The 23,646-nt window shown below is 36.8% G+C and overlaps 1 protein-coding gene across 1 annotated transcript in view; it reads right to left on the reverse strand.

The window, feature by feature from the left end:
- Positions 1–13,046, reverse strand: part of LOC129232627 (SPARC-related modular calcium-binding protein 2-like) — an 83,224-nt gene extending 70,178 nt beyond the window's left edge. The window contains exons 1-3 of the mRNA XM_054866759.1: positions 13,043–13,046; positions 6,552–6,817; positions 5,555–5,723 (exon numbers count right to left, since the gene is read on the reverse strand). Of these exons, the coding sequence (XP_054722734.1) occupies positions 5,555–5,723; positions 6,552–6,817; positions 13,043–13,046 (439 nt within the window). The remainder of the gene's footprint in view (positions 1–5,554; positions 5,724–6,551; positions 6,818–13,042) is intronic.
- Positions 13,047–23,646: the final 10,600 nt, after the last annotated feature.

The raw sequence follows: 23,646 nt of genomic DNA on the forward strand, positions 1-23,646 counted from the left end.
CCCCTTTCCAAACGCCATGAAAGATCGTCTCATTTCAGTTATTTTGGGAAAAGGAGGGACTTCCTTTCTACAAAATTGCGGAGGAGTGTACCAAACCCCATCCCTTACCTTAACGCCATCAAAGGTGTCCCATTAAAGTTCCTCTTTTTTTTTGGGGGGGGGAGGGGACTTCAATTTTCCAAACTTTCCTGAGAAGAGCCCTTGAACCCTATAACTCTATTTAATATCATCTAAAATCTTCTAAAATTGAGTTTTTGGAACTTTGAAATACTTCCTATACAAAGTTCAGATCTCTATCAGTAATGTGTTAAGAATAAGCTTTGTGCTACACTTTCATTTTTCAGACAGCAAGAGCTTCGTCAAACTATTGAAGATAGGCTAAAACAATTTTCAACTTCAGTATCAAAGACATGCCGTGGAAGAGTTCTGCATCTCGACTCAAGGAAGGGGCGGTCGCCCCATCGCCCCTCCCTTGTGTCCGTCCTTGTTCGGATCTGTATTAGAATACGGGCAACAAACTTTTGCCTATTTTATGATCCCCACACGTAACGCTGTTCCGTAAAAGTACTGGAAGAACTGAATTACTTTTAGAGTAATCGAAAAAACTTGAATAAAAAAAGCATGTATATTTTTTCGTATTTACAAAAATAAATAGGTTAAAACAGTAACATAAAACGTTGTTTCAGGCACTTATTCAATTATTCTGTAGATAACCATATTGGCATGTGAAAAGCTTTAATTTTTGTTTTGTTCCTTTTTTCATTTCTGAAGAATAAAAGCCATATTGGAAAAAAAAATAGTACTAAAGTATTGAAATGTGTCACACAGAGTGCAACTTACCTACTGAGGCTTCCAAAATTGTTCGTAGGCTTTAAATGTGTATGGTTAAAAATGAAGTGCCTAGGAATCGAAATAGTAGTTCAATACTTTTTCATACTGTCTCTACATGATTACATCAATTCAACATTTTTTTAAACAAAATATTGACTGTTTGAAATGGGCCAAAAATGAGGTGACAGAGAAATATTTTCAGAAAAATTCGAAATTAAAGTTATCGTCTGTCGTTTTCTTTCTTTCTTTTTTTTTTGTTATTTTTTCAATGCGGTTATAGTTAAAAAATCTTTTGGCATTAATTTTTGCTTGTTCACTTTACAAATCTACTTATTATTTTAAAAATGTCTCGTATTCGCAAAGTAACAACAAACACAATTCGAAAACGCATTAATTCTTCATTATATTCGAAGTAAAACAGTTCGAAATATTGCAAAAGTAGTTCATTTATCCCTAAGCACTGTGTAATATTTAATAAACGCTTTAAAGAAGAAAATCGGATCGAAAATAAGGTGAGAAATGGTTGACCAGCAAAGTTAACAATATGCGATTAGAGATTTATAATTAGAATACCTATGAAAAACCCACGTTTGAGAGCTGTGAAAGTTTCAGCAGAATAGAAGGAAAAATTTTCCTTCCAATTTCACCTGCAACTGTTCACCGTGTTTTCAGAAAATGTTTACTTAGCGTGAAAGACAGAAAGTTTAGGATTTCCTTCGCAAAATCAATGATAAATTAACCCAAAACGTATAGAAATACACTGCAAATCTTAAAATACTTTTAAGTCGAACAATTGTCTTAGTAGCACACCTTTTTTTCGGGAAAGAAGGTGGGAGGTAATTTCTTAGAAAATTATAGAACACTCGTCTTAGCGCGATAACGATGGCCAATTGCAACCTTTCTCAGTGTTGGTCTGAAGCCTCATCCCCAAAAGACGCATATAGAATCTTCCGATACCACGTGTTGGGGGCGTGGCCAAGTCTCAACTAGTGAAAAACGGACAATACTGTCCGAATTTCTCTCACAGTATCTGAATTACATAGGACGCTCAGATATCTTGATTTTATCAGTATTGTCCTGATAATGTGATTTTGTGTATACATTTTTTTCTGGCGCTTTGGCGCAAGAGTTATTTTTTGATGTCTGATATATCCCGATATGAAAATGCAAAATTCACGATTTCTGAGCCAAAGCTGTGATTTTAATGCCCAAATCCTCAATAATCTTTACTAGTATTATAAAGAGAGGGCGGATTTTTGTGTGTTTATATGTTCGAGGTAATCTCCGGAACCACTGCACCTATTTGTAAAATTCTTTCACTATATGAAAGGTGCTTTCAGAAAGGGTGCTTTCTTACTGAATAACATAGGCTATAATTCGAAAAAAACCGATAAATAGTTCTATTTTTATTCAAATTTAGGCCCAAATTTCACGTAAATTGCATATTATTGGCTATTAAAGGGGTGAAAAATTACTTGCACATATTAATATTATATATCGTTAAAATGGGTAGAATTTTCTGCGTTCTAAACAATTTATTTCAATGCTCTAACTTAATTACGGCGGGAGTAATTTGCGTTTTTAGCTCAAACTTTTTTAGGCTTAGCTGAAATTTAGGCACTACTTTCTTCATTAAATCTATCAATGATAAGTGAAGAAATTGTCCCACAGTTTTCTTTTTGACAGCATTGGAAAAAGCGAGATTTTTTACTCCAGATCTCTCTCGACCTTTGGTCGAAAAAATTAGCTTCTATCTTCAAAGGAAAAAATAGTTACAAGCGTTTTTAAATCAATTTCGAAATATGTCATTTTGATTCAGGTTGTCAATTATTTTATTTTCGCGTTTCCATGGTTACATTTTAAAATCCATCTTTCGCATTTTAATTTCTTAAAAGTATTTTAATATCTGTCGTCATTGTTTGGAAGGGTAATTTTGCATGGTGTTTTTTTCTTTTATTTAAGTTATTCTTTAAGTTATTAAGTTCTTCTTTTAATTAATTGTTAAATATATGTCACTTGACACAATTTTTGTTCTCTAGGTAGACCGGTCAACGCAGCTCTTAATGTATGAAGATTTGAAAGCTACTGTTAATGTGATTTTATACCTTTTTGTTTGTTTGGCGAAACATTTATTATTGCCAAAGAAAAAACATCCGCTTCACTCACAAAAGGGCTGGGTTACGATATCGTGGTCGCTTGGCACGTTAGGTGCTGAGCAGTTCAGTCTAGGATTATTGTTTTAAGGCAACAGTTAATGTAATTCATTGTTTTGACGATTTGTTTTGAAAGAAAAGAAACTTTTGATTTGTTTTTATCCGAGTGAAATGTACGACATTTTCTTCTTTTTTTCTGGCGATGATTTTTGAATGTTCCACGGGATGTTTTTTTGCTTTTCGTTAGACGGATAGATTATGATAGCGTGGTTGCTGGGCAAGTTTGGCGATAAACAATAGAGCTGCGGAATTATTTTTACATTTGAACGATATTATTTGATGCCTTTTTTTGTTTATTTGGCGAAATATTTTAAATTGCAGTAAAAACCGCTTCACTCGCTAAATAGAGTTTTAAAGCAACTGTAAATCTAATTTAATGATTTGACGAAAAGTTTTAATTTCTAAAGAAACTTAAATAGTTTTTTGTTTTGAAAAGGTGTGTACGCATTTTATACAAAGAAAAACGATCATTTCACATCAAAGGGGTTGGGGGCGTCAGTTTTTTTAATTCAACGAACTTCCATTAAATTTTTAGCACTGGCATCGCTGTGCGGGTGGGTACTGCTAGTAATAAATAAACGGCAAGTGATGATTTTTTCCTTAAGAGTTAAGGAAAAAAAACGCGCAAAAAGGGAGGAAGGGGAACTTGGTGAATTTCTGATAGGTACAAAAATAGTCTACCCTCTTTCAAAGCATCAAATTCTTTGATTTAAAAATACTAATTAGTATAATTACTTGAATTTCAAGGTCAAACGCGGCAATGAAAAAAATGTTTTCCCTGTACAAAAAGCAGAGAAAGGATCGTAGGAATCAATTGGCCGTTAAAACGGTAAAAATGTTTATTTCAAAATGAAATTGTACAAAAAACTCTCAAGTAAATACCGCATAGTAGGCCCTCGTGGTACTACTTGGCGCACATTGCCAAGTGGCACCCTCTTAGTGTTAAAGTACCACATTTTGTAGTGTGTTGCACCAAAACTGGTGCCAATTTCCTGGCTAGACAGGATGGTACTTGATTATAACCACGTAATACGGCGCGTAAGCACCAAAATATAACAAAACTAAGCATCATCCTTTATAGCTCGCAAAGTTGTATTTTCCTTGGTGCAACATATCACCAAAATAGTGTATGCTTTGATTCCGAGTAACATTTGAACTCTGGAAAATACCTTAAAATCTTCGTTATGCTGTAGCACTCTACGTCATATTTATCATTCTAACTCTGTGAAAAAAAAAATTAAAGGCAAACTAAAATTATATAATTTTAATTTTTATCATCTTGAATTCATATTATGTTTTTCACAATCTCGAGCGTGTGTGTATGTATGTATGCGCGTGTGTGTTTGTGTAGGCGCATGTGTGTGTGTTCGTGTAGGCGCATGTGTGTAGGTGCGTGTGTGTGAGTGTTGTGTATGCAGTGCTGCGCGTGTAGGCGTTCGTGTGTGTGTATGTAGGCATGTGTGTTTGTGTCTGTGTGCAGGCATGAGTGTGTGTATGTGTGTGTAGGAGTGTGTGTATGTGTAGGTGTGTGTATTTGTGTGTAGGTGTGTGTAGGTGCGTGTATGTATGCATGCGTGTGTGTACGATATGGACGCAACCTGGAGACGGTTTTCGCAAGAGGAGCAGCATCGTTAGGCGGCCGGTCGACGGCGATGCTGCAGAGGGTGCTGGCGGGAGAATAAAATCAGTGTAACGCCAAAAACAGTCAAATGAGAACAATAAGCAATCGTGATTGCTCAAAAAAAAAAAAAAAACTGAATTGACAGCAATCAAAAAAGCCTGTTGGGATACTTTTTAGACGCATAAATTATTCACTGTTGTCGAGATAAAAGATCTCAAAAACTGCTGAAATTTTAAGAAATGTTGAAAAGTTTAAGGACTTGGTGCAAAAAATAGAAGTGCCACGCAAATTCACCGTCTGCATGTGTTCAGGGTATTCATCTGCAAAATGTTCGTCTTATTGACCCCCCCCCCCTTTTTTTGTCTCGTCTTTGTTTTGTTTTTGACGTTTTTATGTTTCTCGAAATTGTTTTTCAGTTTATTCTTTCGACTCGCTATTCACAATTTAAACTTCATCCATGCGTTTAGTTTCGGCAATGCTTTTCAAAATTCTAGATGCGTTATGTCCTTTTATTCCATTAACAATTTCACTTCTTTGGCACCTTTTTCTGCTTTCAAACAATCGTTTGGCGCAGTAGAGCCTATGACGGCTCGTACGCCAAAAAAAAAAAAAAAAATGAATCAACCAACCAACCATCTGCATGCATGTGACAGGTTACTTCCAATTCTCACCGAAACTCGCTAAATTTGGCGACTTTTCCTGAAATTTCGGCAAGCCTCAAGACTTCACATTTCAACTGGAGGGCGCGAGGGCAAATAATTTAAAAAACAAGTTTTACAATTCTCCTCCAAAATTTCCACTTATCTAGATTATTTTCATTATTACACAATGGTAATGTTTCCAAGAAAGAAGTGCACATAAAAACATTCAACAATATTTTGTTCCTTACCGACACATTTTCCGTTGTGTTTCAGCTCGACCGGATGCCCCTGACACTTCGCTCTCTCGATGTCGCAGAGAGACTCGTACGTCCGGCCGTCATTCCCACAAACCGGCATTACGGAATCCGAATCGTCGCAATCCAGATCGCACTCCGATGAGTCTTCGGCCAGCGGGAGCTGCAAAGAACGCAATAAAATTAGGACAGAAATTTTAATTATGGGATATCATTAGTTGCCCTCATCCCCCGTTATATAGTAGAGCTTCGTGCATAATATCTGACTCGATTTCAATAGAGCGTCGGAAATCTGAAGCGTTATGCTCATTTCAAAGTTCTCTCAGCCAGAAAACATTGATTTTTTTTTAATGAGTTTCAGTTTTTCCATACATTCAACTTTCTTGGCGTGATATCGGTGTATTTTCCAGAAGTCCATTCAGTTTTCTTCGTTTTGATTACGGTGTAATAGTTCCTCACAGAATCAGGAGAGGATACAGACTGCCATTTTAGGGGGGGGGGCAAGCTTTATAGAATGACCCCCCTCCCGAGCAAACCTATGGCTTTGGGCAAGAAAAAATTCTTAAAATGATTGGGAGTCAATGAGAGGCACGAAATCGGTCGGGAATAGGGCTCCTAATGAGCAGGCATAAACGTTGGATATTAATTTCACAAGCAATGAAAGAAAGAAGTTCAAAAAACTTACTTTTAAAAATTATTAATGAATTGAAAATATTTCCGAAACCTTTTACATTTTATTCATGGTGTTTGAACATAAAGTGGACGGATACTATTGTCCACGGCTTACGGGGGTCATAATCCCCCATGACCCCCCCCCCTTGTATCCGCCACTGCACAAAATACATACAGTATTGTAAATATTTATTTATTCCACAAATGCCGGGCACATTGGCCATTAGGCCATAAAACCGCGGGCTCTCCAATATTTCTCGACAACGCAATTAAAATTAGTTAGTGCAGGGCAGTCGTCCAGATGAGCAGCGTCCATGACTTGTCCAGAGTTGCATAAAGTGCAGGGCGGGGAATCCTTCAGGTGAAAGCGGAACAAATAGGCATCGAGAGAATCGTGTCCTGTTAAAAGTCTAAAAGCAGCCACAGCAGCAGCTCGAGGAGAACTCGGGATACAGTGGGACTCATCGCACAGTCTGCCCCAGGATTTACCTTCAGCAGCCCGGGAAGCAACAGGACGAAACGCATCCCCATGAACCCTCCTAATCTCCAATCCGGCAGATTTGGAGCGGCAAGGGTCCACGAGACCTTTGGAGAATACAGTAAAATCTCGTTAAGTCGTCACTCAATGGATCAAAAACTTTTGACCACTTATGCGGAGTGACTACTTATGTGGAGTGGGAAATTAAGGAAGAAAAAAAAAAGCCTTACAAATATTAATGAATAGCAATAGAATTCTGTGAGAAAAACAAAAACTTATGTAATCAATGTCTATAAATTAATGGAAATTTTAAAAAGGGGGAAAAATACTAATGATAGTTACTTTGTTTTATTTTCTCTTACTTAAACATTACTTAATAACAACAACTTATTTTAATGTAATTACGGTACATTACTACAATCCTTCAATGTTGACTGATGACGTTGTTGCTTTCGGAAAAGAACTATCTCTTCTAACATACATCAAGCTTCACATTCTGTGTTGTAGTTCCTTGAACGGATGTTAAATACTGACTAACTTTCTAAAGGTATTAGATTTTGTCTGTCTTGCTGGAAAGAGTTTGATTCATATTTTCGGCACTTGGCAGAGTCACAGCAAGAAGTATGCTTTGAATGACCAGAAGCGAGGATCGAGACTTCAAGGAAAAATGATTATCAAACAGCCTTTCAACTAAGTCCGACACTATTTTCTAAGAGCCGATAAGAAAAAGGAATTTTAGAAAACAATTTTTGAGTGACTAGTTAACTGGGTAAAATTAAATTTGGTGACCAGTAAAGGAGGATCATTTTACATTACTGGGAATGAGACCTTGTCGGGACCAAGGAAAAACGACCACTTAAGCGGAGTGACCACTTAACCGGTCGACTGAGTTTCACTGTACTACATCCCTTCTTGGTCAAGAAGTCGGCTTTCTCATTTCCGGGCAGACCAAGGAAGGATACAAGGGAGGGGCGATGAGGGCGACTGCCCCCTCCTTGAGCCGAGAGACAGGAAATTTCTTCATGTATATTTTCAATACTGAAGTTTTAAAATCGTTCTTTTACATAATATTCGATGGTGTTAGAAGGAAGGGAGCTCTTTCCAGGAATTCTTCCGGAATTGAAGTCTTTGAAACGCAATCGTAGCACATCTCTTATTACTCCGGGGATAGGGGCACGAATTTTCTACAGGAATATTTTTGAAATTGAAGTTCCGAAATCTCAATTTTAGACGATAGATGATATTAGGAATAGATAAACGAGGGGTTCAATGCACTCCTTCGAAAATTTTTAGAAATTGAAGTTCTAAAGGGTAAAGAGTGAAAATAATCGCCTCCTCCTTGAACCTTTTCTGGATCCGCCCTTGGGGCAGACCACAGTGGGATGGTACCTACTGAAAAACCAAAGTTTTCTCAATACCCCTCAGGAGTTTTTTACAGCTCTGAATACGAGACCCCTTACTTTCACGGTTATTTCTAGACAAAGCCTGTAAAGCAGAGGTCGAGTTTGAAAGTATTACTGCTTTTTGGAAGGAATACAGGTGTGAAGCAAATTGCTTATTGTAAATACAGTGGCTCCCAAAAGTGTTCGTACACTTTGAAATTTTTTAGTAAAATCAAAATAACTCGAAACTGAATTCGAATATGGAGTCCAATATTTTTTCATATCATTCCTATGTCATTCTAAATACAACCCATCGGTTTTTTCAAAATATTAACGGATCTACTTTTTGAAATGGGTCAGAAAACGAAGAGACAGAGAAATAACACGCCACAAAAGTCATCGTACACCCAAATATTTTCGAATAAATTCATGATTAAAATTATCATATGCCGTTTTATTATTATTTTTGCATTGTGTTGACCCTTATAAGTCATTTTGCTTTATTTTTTTGTTTATTTATTTCTTAATATTGTGCTTATTGCTATAAAATCGCTGGTATTCGTAAAAAACCGCAAACACCATTCAAAATTCGAATTTGTTTCCCACAGTTGCGGTAAATTGGTTTGAAATGACTCAAAATTAGTTAATTTATCTGTTTGTATAGTAGATTGCTTGATAAAATTCTTCAAAGAAAGGAATCGGACCGAAAACAAGGTAAGAAAAGGTCAACCGGCAAAGTTGACAAAACGTGATCAGAGATTTAAAGTTGAAAAAATTATAAAAAATACACATTTGAGTGCTGTAAAAGTTTCTACAGAGTTAAAAGAAAAATTTTACTTTTAATTTTCGCCTAAAATTTTTCGCCAAGTTCTCTGATTAGCTCTATTAAATGGGGCCTCTTCCCGCAGAAATGTTCTTGTTCGCACGAAAAACACAAAGCTTACGCTTTTCGTCGCAAAATCAAGGATAAATAAGCTAAAAACGTTTTAGAATTACGTCTTGTTTACAGATAAAAATGAATTCAACATTTTTGGTTAAATTGTTGCATAATTGTAAATAGAAGAAAAAATTAGGAACTTAATCTTAAGAACTTAGTTGGATCAGTTAATCACGACGTTGGAGGTGTTCTAGTGAGAGGGTGCATATCAGCATCAGGACTTGGTAGTTTGGAATTTTTTGATGAAATAATGAATCATACTGTTCCTTTAAATATTTTAAAAACCAATTTTGAACTCTTAACCAAAAATTTGGTTATTGGAAACAACTTTGTTTTTTATCAAGATAACGATATGAAGCACTCGGTTTTCAACGTTTGCGTCTAGTGCCTCAAAAATCGTCCTAAAATTCAGAAAAAAAAAACCTCAATCTCCAGATTTGAACTTAATGTAACGTATTTAGAGATATCTATAGGCTAGATTACGAAAATACGGCTTTAAAACGAAAATAGAGCTAGAAACAGTAAGACTCGGAGTGTGATTGAACACTTACTCAGAAATTACGTAAAAAAAGGAAAGAAAAAGAATGAAATCTATTCCCAGACGTTTAAAAGGTGTTATGAATACTACATGATATTCTACTAATTAATAACTTAATAAAAAGTTAGATTATTCAATAATAAATAGACATTTTATAAAGTGTACGAAGACTTTTGTGACATAGAATTTCCGGTACTTTTTGGTTTTTGATTTTTTAAAAATTAAGTTTTAATAATTTTAAAAAACTTTTCATGTAGTTTTGGTAAAAATTAATCATAGATCTTATAATTAAATACCGATTCCGAAATATTAATTCTAACCGATGGATTGGGGCTTATTTCGTTGAAAGTCGTAGGTGTACGAAGACTTTTGGGAGCCACTGTATTTTTCATTTTTCCTTTGCTCAGTAAACAATGAAACTTAATTTTTGCTTAAAAATGAAATTATTCAGTGCAGCATTATTTCTTGTATTGTATGTTATGTTCATTCACATCATGTACCCACTATATTTTATTAAATCACGTATTGTTTTTCTAAACGCAATTTTCTCATTTCTTTTTAAACTCCGAACAGTTTGAAAATCCGAACTATTTATAATTCAAATGAGTTCGGATTTTTAAAGATCTAACGTAATAATTTTTAAAATGTTAAAATGAAAATTGTGACAAAGCTTGTGTATGAAAAACAATCGACACAAGTTTCCCTTCTTCTTTTATTTCTTTATTTTTATTTACTTGTTTATTCATTTATTTTCCGGATAATTCTTCATTCAAAAGATATTTGCTTTTTCAATCCATTTGGCATTGAAAATGAGATTTCGTGTAACCCCACACATATCTGCAATTCTTACTGTTATTTGTACAACTGTTATGTATCATGTTCGTAACTTATCTTTAACAACATTTACACTGCAATGGATGACAGAGTTAAAATACAGTTACGCTATCCGATTCGATTAATTCTTTTACAACAGTAATATTTTGTAGTCCGCATGAATTTTGTACACAATCCCGAAAACTGAGACAGGCACAGATTTTGGGCCCTCATGAGCGTAGTTAGCTGAGTTTAGTTTTATGCAATTAATCGTGTCAGGTGTTGGGGGGGGGGGTCAACAGGAAGGGGCATGGTAATGGTACACAAAAAGTTTTGGAAATCCTATTGTGCAGGGCCGTAGACAGGGCAGGGACCGTTGGGACAAATCCCCCCCCCCGAAATTTTAAATTATCTCCAAAAAATAAAGAAACGAAGACAATCTAATCAAAACTCCTCCTTCACTGTCACTCGGCCTTGTTATACAAATCTTCTTTCATTCAGACCTCTTCTTGTCGCCTTTTCCCTCCACACCACCATACAAATTTAAAAAAAAAAATCAAAAAGTCCTCATTTTTTTCACACTTTGATCCATTACTGATTGCTAATGACTTGTTACGGGTAACATTTTAAAAACATTCTTTGATATATACTTCAACAAGAGACGTAACATATTTACATGATCAAAACTATCATTTTTAATCCCATCACACTTTTGATTACATGCTTAATTTTGTAGATTTTAATGAAGTAAGCCTTTAAGAATATTAATTTATTTTTTGAGGGGGTGAGTGAAGATTACTTTTCAACTGTGACTATTTTCTCCTTATTTGCATGAAAGTTATTCTAAAAGCCCCCGACGCATGCATTTGTATTTGCAAACATGTAATAAACGCTGTATCAAGTGTTATAGACCATAAAAGCGTCCTCTTATTTTGTGAACTCCCTATAATTCCGATGGAATATAAATTAGTTATCAAATATTAACGAAGTAATTAATTAAAATAATTATTTGATAAGAATTTTTTAAATACATTGTTGTTTAATTTTTGTAAACAACATAATAACAATTTTTAAACGCTATTTTCCCACTTGATTACATGTCCTGGAACCACCTTTGCCTCGACCATGTCCCTGCCCGAAAAAATATCCTGGCTACGGCCTTGCTATAGTGATTGAGTGATTATTGTATTAGGTCACTTAAATATTATTGTATCTAGGTTTTGCTGTTTCAGGTACATATAAGTCAGTGTTGCCAGATTGGGGGAAATTTCCCCATTTTGGGGAAATCTGGTGCTCTCTGGGGACATTTTGGGGAAATGAGTTTTGAGGGATATTCTTTGGGGGAAAATTTTTTTCTTGGGGAAAACCTGGGGGGAAAAAAGATTTTTTTTCATATTTAGATTTGCGTCAAGAAGTAGTAGTTACATTGTTTGTATCAAACAGCGTTGGTTCAGCTTTGCTCAACAATATGGAATTCGCATTTCGCATTATATGGAATATTATGCTACGGAATTCGCATTAATGTTCTGCGTGAGAAACTAGTTGATACGTGAAACGGTAAAAATGAGTGTGATGGAGAATGTTCTTGGATAAATACATACAAAAATCATAGTTTAACGTGCATACAGAAGCAAAGTAGAAAATGCAAGTAGAAAAAAAAACATTTGGTTATTTCTTATATCTCGGTCAGACTAGTGGCACCTGCACGGCTTTGCCCGTAGTAGAAAATTAAAAGGTGTTTTGGTTCCCCTGTATATTTACAAATAATGCATGATGAATTTCTCGCCAATCGGCTTGCCCATGTTACGGTTCCACGTTATGATAGCTTGGTAATTTACTCTTTTATCTTATGATAATTTTGCTCGGGAAAATGTTCTTAAAATTGGAAAAGAAAAGGAACAAAATCGAATTTTTGAAAAATCGCTTCGAGATACACACTCCCATGCTACAAACTAATTCTTTGCCAAACTTCATGAAAATCGGAATCATGAAAGCTATGCGCATCACAGAGATCCTGACAAACAGAAAGATATCCAGACAGAGAGACTTTCAGCTTTATTATTAGTAAAGATAAAGCAGACAAAAAAAAAAAAAAAAAGTAAAAATGGGAAGAAAAAAAAGTTGGGGAATTTTATAAGAAAATTTGGTTATTTGTGGAGAAAAAAAAATTTCAAAAGAGAAAAATATTAGAGGAAGTCGATTTCTTTTATGAAAATGTTAGTGGAAAAATAATTTTTGAATTTGGGGAATTTTGATAGAAAACATTACTTTTTGGGGAAAAAATGGAAGGGAATTGGGGAAATCTGGTTTTGACCATCTGGCAACACTGATATAAGTACGAAACAAACTATTTGACCTAAATGTGCCGGAAATCTTTGTGAGCTCAAACCCAATCAGCTCACTTTCAACTCCCCCACCCTCCCACGCCCACTCCCCTCCTCTTTTCCGTCGTCAATGCCGATGACACCTGCACCAAGGCTCCCTGCATTCCAGAACATGCGGCTCATCAGGTGACAAAACGCCTTCAGATCCTTGAAAACATTCCAAAAAAAGTTTAAAGCAAACAGTGACAGACCATAAACATTCTTGTCGAACCAATCTGTACGGAACCACGTTTTAAAAACTACTCGGCGTCAGGGTTACCAGGTTTCACTAACATTACCCATTTTGGCTGTTTTTGATCACACTTGGCTGGGAAAAATTCAAAAGCATGAGCCAAACCGATTTACATTTCGCTTAATATTTATCACTAGTGGTACCCGCACGGCTTTGCCCGTAATGGAAAAAATAAAAGGTCTTTTGGTTCGCCTGTATATTTACAAATAACGTATGGTGAATTTTCTCGCAAATTGGCTTGTACCCATGTTACGGTTCCACGTTTTGATAATATCGTATCTCGCCAATTGGCCTTGAGCCATGTTACGGTTCCACGTTATAGTAATTTCGTAATTTACTCGTCCATATTATGATATTTCTGTTCTTAAAATTGGAATAAAAAAAGAACCACATCGAATTTTCGAAAAATCGCTTCGAGGTGCACACCCCCATGCTACATACTAACTTTGTGCCAAATTTCATGAAAATCGGCCGAACGGTCTAGGCGCTATGCGCGTCACAGAGATCCAGACATCCTCCGGACAGAGAGACTTTCAGCTTTATTATTAGTAAAGAAGATACACAACCCCCCCCCCCCCATGATTATTACTTAGAAACTAAAAAATCGCCGGTCAAGGTACGACGGGTGAAAATTGCTCCTCTTCTTCATTTTAGCGAAGCCATTGCCTGTTTGGTGATATTTTGATAGTTGAAATTTTAACCCTAACTCCAGTAGATAGCGTAACTAGTTGATCACTTTTTCGTTTCTTCATTCCCCTGAAATGACACAGTCTTACCAGTAAAACTGTTAAGTGACCGGATCGAGTAGAGCCTTGTCACAATAAAGCCTTTCCCTGCATGTTAAACATTACCAAAACACATTATCAAATGATCATGCCGTGGCGTGAGTTTCATTGTTGAAACACGCGCGTTACTCGATCATCGGCTATTATTTATATGAGGATGTAAAATTTATTGATTAGGTGATTGAAAACGAATATTAAAGCAATTATTTAAACAATAAATTTAGAAAAATGTAGAATCCATAAATCTTGCACTTAAAACCAGGGCTACGGAGTCGGAGGGAAAATGACAGGCTCCGACTCCGAGAGATTTGGAGCGTTCGACTCCGACTCCTTTACTTCAAAACGAGTCCGACTCCGACTATGCAGCCTTGCTCGAAACACAAGAAATGTCTTATAAGTATTTGAGTGTGGTTGAAATTGAAGATTTCCAAGATACAGTCGTCCCTCGCTACTTCGCGCTTCGACTTTTGCGGCTTTTTCTAGGGTTTCTAGGGTTCATCGGGCTAGATCATCGCGGTTTTTTCTAGGGTTTTGTTTTTTTTTTTTTTTTCAAATATAGTAATTAGCCTTTTTTACGCGCTCGTGTAAACTTTTTTCTACGAAAGAATAACAAAGTATATGTCTTTTAAGTAAGATAAACTTTTAAGTAAGATAAGTACTAGTTGAGGGAGTGGAGGTATAAAATCGCCGAAGAAAGTGTAGGGGAATCGCTATCTCATTTTAACCGTTAAGCACTAACTGGAAAGTATAAATCACTGTATTATTACTAGGGGATAAATACATTTGTAAATGGTGTTCAACAATGTACTAGCTTTGTAAGTTGTACACGTATATGTAGAGGAAGAACTGGGGCTCTTACGGTAACTAACGGGCAATTGATTCATCATCGAACAAGTTGAGGTTTTTTCGTAGACTAGTTGTAGTATGTAAGAACAGCGTGTGTGTGTAGTTTATTTTCCAAGAATTAACAATGTGATATCTATTACGTCTAACATATCTAATTTTTCTCATATTTTGCGCAATATATTAAGCAATATAAATGTAATGGTGGCTAAGGGTGATGTATCATGTCTTGGGGGCTCTAACTATGATAAAAACCTATTTAAATTGCAGTAAGTTTTATGCGCTCTAATTAGAAAAATATGTACAGAATCTTACTTCGCGGAAATTCATTATCTTCGCGGTAAAGTCTGGAACGAATTAACCGCGATAAACGAGGGTTGACTGTATCTCGAAGAGAGAGTGGTTTTGCAGCAAGTTGGCTATTTTTGGCTAATTTCAAGAATTTGTTTGGCTATTTTCACCTGGCAACCCTGCAGCGCGCGCAAAATCCGAGAGCGCTTCCTTAACGAGCTGCTGCCCTTCCTTTTCAATGAGAGAGAGCGCCCAAGCAAAAAGCAAAGCTCCCCAAGTTCGGGGTCATTGTTTGGGCGACGCCCTTAGCAAGTTGTCGAGGACCCGCCCCGGCATTCCACTAAGGGTTGAGGGCGGCCCGTCACTCCCGAAGAACGTTTTCGCACGTCGCTAATCACTTTTTAACGAGGAACACATGTCGACACCTGCCGGTAGATGGCAGGTTTCAGTCTCTGGAGCAGGGGGATGGCAAACGAGATTTTATCCGCCGGAATAGAAGTAAATACTCGTAGAAATTTTTTTTTTTAGCAACCATGAATTGCTTATTGTTCTCTCCTGAACGTAGTTGGTGTTCCTTTGACTTTATGTTCATAACTAGTGGCACCCGCGCGGCTTTGCCCGTAGTAGAAAATAAAAATGTATTTTGGTTCGCCTGTTTTCTATTTACAAATAATGTATGATGAATTTCTAGCCGATTGGCTTGCCCATGTTACGGTTCCACGTTATGATAACTTGGTAATTTACTCGTCCGTCTTATGATAATTTTGCTCGGGGAGATGTTCTTAAAATTGGAATAGAAAAGAACTAAATCGAGATTTCTAAAAATCTCTTCGAGGTACACACACCCATGCTACAAACTAATTTTGTGCCAAGTTTCATGAAAATCGGCCGAACAGTCTAGGCGCTATGCGCGTCACAGAGATCCTGACAGACAGAGAGATATCCGGACAGAGAGACTTTCAGCTTAATTATTAGTAACTAGTGGTACCCGCACGGCTTTGCCCGTAATAGAAAAATTAAAGGTCTTTTGGTTCGCCTGTATATTTACAAATAACAAATGGTGAATTTTCCCGCCAATTGGCTTGTACCCATGTTACGGTTCCACGTTATGATGATTTCGTAATTGACTTGTCCATCTTATGATATTTTTGTTCTTAAAATTGGAATAGGAAAAGAACCACATCGAGTTTTTGAAAAATCGCTTCGAGGTGCACACCCCCATGCTACAAACTAATTTTGTGCCGAATTTCATGAAAATCGGCCGAACGGTCTAGGCGCTATGCGCGTCACAGAGATCCCGACAGAGATACTTTCAGCTTTATTATAAGTAAGAAAGATTATTTTGTCTTACAAATACACTTATCGTCCCCTCCCCCCCCTCATGAGTTTTCGTCCCCTAGCGAAGTCAAATTGCCCCTTTTCGGGGTTACTGCCCTCAGGTTGGGAACCTCTGTTTTTTTTTAAGAGTCAGCTTTCATGGAAACAAAACTGCCGACCACCACAAGAAGCCCAAAAAAGCGAGCGAAAGTAAATTCTTGAAACATTGTTATCGGATTTCTGAGGAAAAGAGAGAAGCCAGTGGCCACATCCTTCAACCGGAAGTGAATTTATCGGGCAAAGGCTTCCGTTCAATTCCCGCGGCGCACTTCCGGTCAGCGAGGGTGGACGCCTCCCCATAAATTCAGAGGAATACCATAGCGGAGCAAATCAAATATTTCATTTCATCACTAGCTGCGATGCCTACCTCGAAGGTAAAAATACTGTCAAGTGGCGCAATTTTAACAATCAATCTTAACTAATAATAAAGCTGAATGTCCCTCTGTCTGTCAGGATCTCTGTGACGCGCATAGCGCCTAGACCGTTCGGCCGATTTTCATGAAATTTGGCACAAAGTTAGTTTGTAGCATGGGGGTGTGCACCTCGAAGCGATTTTTCGAAAATTCGATGCGGATCTTTTCTATTCCAATTTTAAAAACAAAACTATCATAAGACGGACGAGTAAATTACGAAATTCTCATAACGTGGAACCGTAACATGGGTACAAGCCAATCGGCGAGAAAATTCACCATACATTATTTGTAAATATACAGGCGAACCTAAATACCTTTTTATTTTTAAATTACGGGCGAAGCCGTGCGGGTACCACTAGTCTTAAATAAAAGAAAAATGTATATATATAGCGGGCGATTAATGCTCAAAATTCAAATTCAGAGCTCGTTGGATTTTTTTTTTTTTTTTTAAATTCTGTGAGTCCGGTCATTGTTATTAATCGGAGTAAACATTCCTTTTCACGAATTCTCTTACTACTTCCCCCCCCCCACACACACATTTGGGTTTTCGCCTCCTATGGAGGGAGGGGGGGGCGTACAACCCTCTGTGTAAATTCTTAATCATCAAAGACCCTCCGTGTCAAATTTAGCAAAAATCAGACGCAAACTGTTTATTAGCGTACGGAAAACCTCCATGGGGGTTGGTCCCCTTGGGGAGGTGAAAAACCCCTACCAAACCGTACCAAAGGGCCTCTGAACCGAATTTGGCAAAGATCTGACGGAACCTGGATTTGTAAAAGGAACATACACACACAAATAAACATTCATTTTTTTTATACTTGCATTCCACAACATACTTCGAAAATAAAAGTTGTGTCGAATGGCACATGTTCAACAGACTGATTTTGCGGTATCGGAGTCGGGGGTTTAAAATTCCAAGCATTGGAGTCAGTCATTTTCTCTCCAAGTGCACAACTCTGTCAGTGCTTGAGGAGTCTCTAAAATTCCCGGAGTCGGAGTCGGTTCATTTTTCCTCCGATTTCACAGCCCTGCTGCTGAATTATGGACTCCCTTGAAGCACTCAATTACATCAAAAGAAGGGGATGATCGAATTAAAGTCATGATTTATCGCATAAGTGTACCCCACCCCCCTCCATTGTATCCGTCCTTGCACCAAACAGGCAATAGCTTTGTTCAAATGTAGAAACAATTTTCTCCGGTCATACCATGACGAACGATTTTCTAGTACTCTTAATAATAAATAGTTTTTGAGTGTGAAAAATTCGTACATAAAAACGAGCTGATGACATCACATGACTTCCTTTTACCCCAATTTAATGTCATTTCCCCATTATTGGCAATTTTAATGTGATTCAATAGTTTACTCTCTAAACATCACCAACAGTGGCCAAATTGATACTAAATTTAAAATTAAAAAAAAAATTGCCAAATTTGTCGCTAAGTTAACTTGGCGACCAAAAGACTGGCGATATATCGCCAAGTGTCCGACAAATTATAACACCACTTGAGAAATTAACAACGATCCCCCCCCCTCCCCAAAAGGGCAAAAGACCCCCTTAGGAACATCCGAATACAACCAAAAGAGAAGGTGCGCAACTAGGTCCCACTAAGAGACTACATACCAAATTTCAACTTTCTAGGACATACCGTTTTTGAGTTATGCGAGATACATACACACATACATACGGACGTCACGAGAAAATTCGTTGTAATTAACTCGAGGGTCGTCAAAATGGAAATTTCGGGTGTCTGTAGGTTTCTAGGTATATATCCTCGTGTGATCGGGTCGAAAAAAAACTCAACAATCATTCGGGGATGAGAAAAATGGAAATTAAGGCCGATTTTTGAGTGAAAATTTTTTCGCGATTACAATACTTCCTTTTTTGTAAAAGGAAGTAAAAACGAGCTGATATGTGCATCACATGACTTCCTTTTACTCCAACTTAACGTCATTTCCCCATTATTGGCAATTTCAATGTGATTCAATTGTTTACTCTCTAAATATCACCACCAATGGCCAAACTGAAACCAAATTTTAAAAAAAAAAAAAATGCAAAAATTAGTCGCCAAGTTGGCGACAAAATTTGGCGACCAAAAGACTGGTGACATATTGCTAAGTGTCCAACAAATTATAACACAACTTGAGTTTAAATCGAAATTAACAATGATTTCCCCCAAAAAGGAGCAAAAGACCCCCTTAGGAACATCCGAATGCAACCAAAAAGGAAGATGCACAACTAGACCCCACTAGGAGTCCACGTACCAAATTTCAACTTTCTAGGACATTCCGTTCTTGAGTTATGCGAGATACATACGCACATACGCACATAGATACGTACATACGGACGTCACGAGAAAATTCGTTGTAATTAACTCGGGGGTCGTCAAAATTGATATCTCAGGTGTCTGTACGTTCCTAGTCATGTATCCACATGTGGTCGGGTCGAAAAAAAAACTCAATATTCATTCGGGGGTGAGCAAAATGGAAATGAAGGCCGATTTTTGAGTGAAAATTTTTTCGCGAATACAATACTTCCTTTTTTGTAAAAGAAAGTAAAAACTATTGAACAACTTCCTTATTTCAAAAAATACATTTTTATGCCCCAGTAAGATGATAGTCTAGTCTTTGGCACACACACACACACGCACACAAATGCACTAAATTTAGTGACAAAAGTGTAAAAGGGAATTTTTTTAACTTGAGAAAAGATTTCTCTTTGTATAGGACCCGAAATTCGAGAGTTAAGGTTACTATTTTTACTTTTGCGACTCTTTTCTTTTATACGTGATAGAAGAAATTTCTTGCAGCAGCTAAAAATTTAGAAAGTTCAAAGAAAAATCCGTAACGTTTTACCAAATATTTCGGAGCTGAAAGTTTCAAAAAGAAGTAAAATGAAATAAATATGTTTGAAAAATGATCTGACACATTAAACTGTCATATTCGAGCATGAAAAGGATTCGTTTTTGCGATCGCAATCATTTTATCGTAGGGATTTTCCTCGAAATTCTAATCACTAACTAGCTGATGTGTGCATCACATGACTTCTTTTTACTCCAATTTAATATCATTTTCTCATTATTGGCAATTTTAATGTGATTCAATAGTTTACTCTCTAAATATCACCAACAATAGCCAAATTGAAACCAGATTTTTAAAAAAAAAATGCCAAGTTGGCGACAAAACTTGACGACCAAAAGACTGGCGATATATCGCCAAGTGTCCGCCAAATTATAACACCACTTGAGTTTACATCGAAATTAACAATGATTTCCCTCCAAAAAGGGGCAAAAGACCCCCTTTGGAGCATACGAATGCAACCAAAAAGGAAGGTGCACAACTAGACCCCACTAGGAGTCTACGTACTAAATTTCAACTTTCTAGGACATTCCGTTCTTGAGTTATGCGACATACATACGCACATACATACGTTCATACAGACGTCACGAGAAAACTCGTTGTAATTAACTCGGGGATCGTCAAAATGGATATTTCGGGTGTCTGTACGTTCCTAGGCACCACGTGTGGTCGGGTTGAAAAAAAAAACTCAGCATTCATTTGGGGGTGAGCAAAATGGCCGATTTTCGGTTCAAAATTTCGCGAATACAATACTTCCTTTTTTATTAAAGGAAGTAAAAATCCCTTCTGTTAGGAATTTTGTTATTTTGATGAAAATTCGAAACATTTACTTCGTCAGGCAGTTCGAGGAGAAAGCATCAAATTCTTAGACGGAAGCTAAGGCACACAGATCAAATCTCGTAACAGTTTTTCCTTTTTCGAACACAAAGAATGCGAAACCAACAGATACCTGACGTTCAATTCATATCGATAAAAATTAGAAAACTGAATGACAGAAAACCGCGAAGAGAGGAATGTTTTTCCACCGCAATTTGTCGAGAACAGTATTAGGTCTGTTCGAATCTTTTCAGCGGCATCTCCTGATCTTTCCAAACGAACGATACTGACATGTAGCGACCCTCGAACCACCTTTGACTTCTCTCGTTTCTGGAGCAAAAAGCGTATCTTCTATAGATGCGGGGAGCACTCTCCCCCACACTTCTTCACGCGCGTTCGAAGAATCTTAGAACCAGACGACCCGAAAAAAAAAAAAATCGAAATCTCAGAAATAGGGGCGACGTTTCATTCCCATTTCGCAAAGTCGACTTTGTAGGGAATGCCGCTCCCCCCCCCCCCTCTACTTTTTTTTGCGGGAAAAAGAACGATTTGTGGGTGTCCTAACACAGAATATTTATTTGGCTGGCTCTGTCTGGAACGCCACATGGCGGCTTTATTTGTAAATGAATCGCTGAGGAAACGGGTATTCCTCGAAAGGTCATGAGAACTGGTTGTGGTTCTAAAAGCGTAAAGTCGGTCACAGTTAACTTGCTTCGTTTCACTGCACGGTTGATCTGCGGTTGAAAAAGCAGAAAAAAAAATTTGTAACCCCATGCTTTAAAATTGTCCGCACTTTTGTCAAAGAAAATTCTATTTATATGTATAAAAAAAACCACATTATCTTACATTACAGAATACAAGAAATTTAGGATGATGCTAGCTTTAATCGAGAAATAATTTTCTGCAAACATACATTTTAAATCAGCGTATCTTAGCCATTTTCGGCAGACAGGTTAAACTTCAGAAAAAAAAATTCTCTAACTTTTTTTTTTTACAAAACAGGTACAAAATAATAAAAAGTTAAATATTACATAGCAACTTCATAAAACAATTTTATAGTTATTTACAACAATAATTAAATATAAAGGCAAGCATTTGTTTTGCTTATACTCAACAGTTAAATAACCGTTTGAAAAATATGCAGAGATTATTTTAAAATAATCAAAAAGTCCTGTAGTTAATGCGGAAAAAATAAGAAGCAGCAAGTGATAAATGTGAGTACACTCCAAAATGGAAAAGTTTGGAAGATAGAACTATGGATTTTTGCCCAAAAACTATGGCTTCCCAATGAAAAATACATAGAGCACCAACTGCATCATTATCTTATTTATACGTATACTTACTAGCTGCATCATCCAGCCTTGATCGGTATTCCCTATTAGGATAATGACATTACTTATTGCAGTACTTTATGTGAAGGTTGCAGTCAAAACAAACACATAAACGTATGGTAAAATCCCTCTAAACTTAGCACTAGATAATCCGCTGTGCAGTACAGCATCGGTAATCCGAGATTTAACATTTCGAATCGTCCAATTATTTGATATAATAAACCTTGTCCATGCACAATATATTTTTGAATTTACTTATTCAATACGAAATTTTATTGATGTGCAAGTTCTCTGCATTAAAAATATGTATCTCGGTCGTTTTGATTTATTCGGAAGCATTCTTAAAACGGCTTGTCCAATCATCCGAACAAGGGCAGCTTCCGACAGGTTGCAAAACCGATCACTCACCGTACCGGGGCATATTATATGTTGACAAAATGGGGCAGTTCACCAAATACTACTTCAAAACAAGTTATTCGGAAAAAAAATGGATTTTGAATTAATGAATGTAACAGAGGAGAGCCTCGAAAAACCTGTGTTACTTGAAAATTTTTAAAAACCAGAATCCACAATTCGCAACTCCAACAAACTATAGGGGGCACTGCAACCACTGTCTAATGGCGGATGAAAAAGGTAAAACAAACGCATGCCGTAACTTATGACTTGCTTTGACGCTTAGTGAATGACAGTATTTTTCATCGTGTTTGTGGGAAGCTTTCTTTTCTATTCTTCTGAAATTACATTACATCATAAACTGTCTGAAGCCTGTAATTTACCCCAAAGAAAACACGTGGAATAGAATGTTTTACCTTTTTCTTTAGCATTGTTAATTACCGCAAGGTAGCGTATTCGTGCGCTGGAGTTGCGAATTGTATGATTGCTTACAAGTTCATTTCCCCTTCCCCGCCGCAAAAAAAGAGAGAAATTTCTGTACAATCCTTATATATATAATAGCGAATGATCGAGTAACGCTGACGTCATCAACAATGAAACAACGGCATGATAACTTGATAATATGTTTCGGTGATGTTTGACATGCAGGGAATTGCTTTATTGTGGCAAGGCTGAACTGGATCCAGCGACTTAACTTTTACTGGCAAGATTGTCATTTTAGGAGAAGGAAGAAATAAAAGAATGGTCAACAATGAATGCTACCTACTGGAGTTTAGGGTTCATCCCATAGACTAATAATAAGAGTAGACCGAGTTTTCCCAGACTTGCTGATGAAAAAATTGGTCCATGGATACATCATGTGACTGGTGGAAGGCTTGGCGAAAACTTTGGCGGCATGGTTGCTAGATGGCAGGATTATCTATAGTTCGGCACTCGACATGTATTTTAAGACGTAATGATTTTTATTATAATTTTTTTTCTTCCAGGTGCAGAGATGATTGAACTGTTTTTCTTTTAGTTATGCATTATTTTGACATTAGTAATTAGTTTTTGATCACAGTTTTCAGTAACTTTTATTTCATTCGGAACTGCTACGTCAGCGTTGGCGTAAACGTAATAGCGTAAACGTTTTGCGTCAACGCAAAAATGTACTAATCGGTATCTTAAATTGAAATTGTAGATAAAAATCTTACCGTTTGCCGATTCTTTTTAAACGCTTGCATCTTTAATTGCTTAGAGAGTTATTGAAATTGAATAAAGAAAATGTACTATACTATCTAAACGAAAAATTCACTATATTAACAAAATATTTACAACTTAGAATAACAAATTTACAAATCGGACTCCATAAAAGATTATTCTTCCGTGGTCCATCAATTCTATTTATTTATTTTTTCTCGCAGGCGTTGATCGTCTGCTACGATCAACGCCCGCTGTTGCTAGGATATCCACCAGTCACATGGTTTGGTTTATGAGCAGCAAAAGGGTTGCCATAGCTCGGTCTACTCTTATTATTAGTCTATGGTTCATCCACTGGAGCGAGG

This window comes from Uloborus diversus, unplaced genomic scaffold (assembly GCF_026930045.1).
Source record: "Uloborus diversus isolate 005 unplaced genomic scaffold, Udiv.v.3.1 scaffold_13, whole genome shotgun sequence".
Lineage (NCBI taxonomy): Eukaryota > Metazoa > Arthropoda > Arachnida > Araneae > Uloboridae > Uloborus > Uloborus diversus.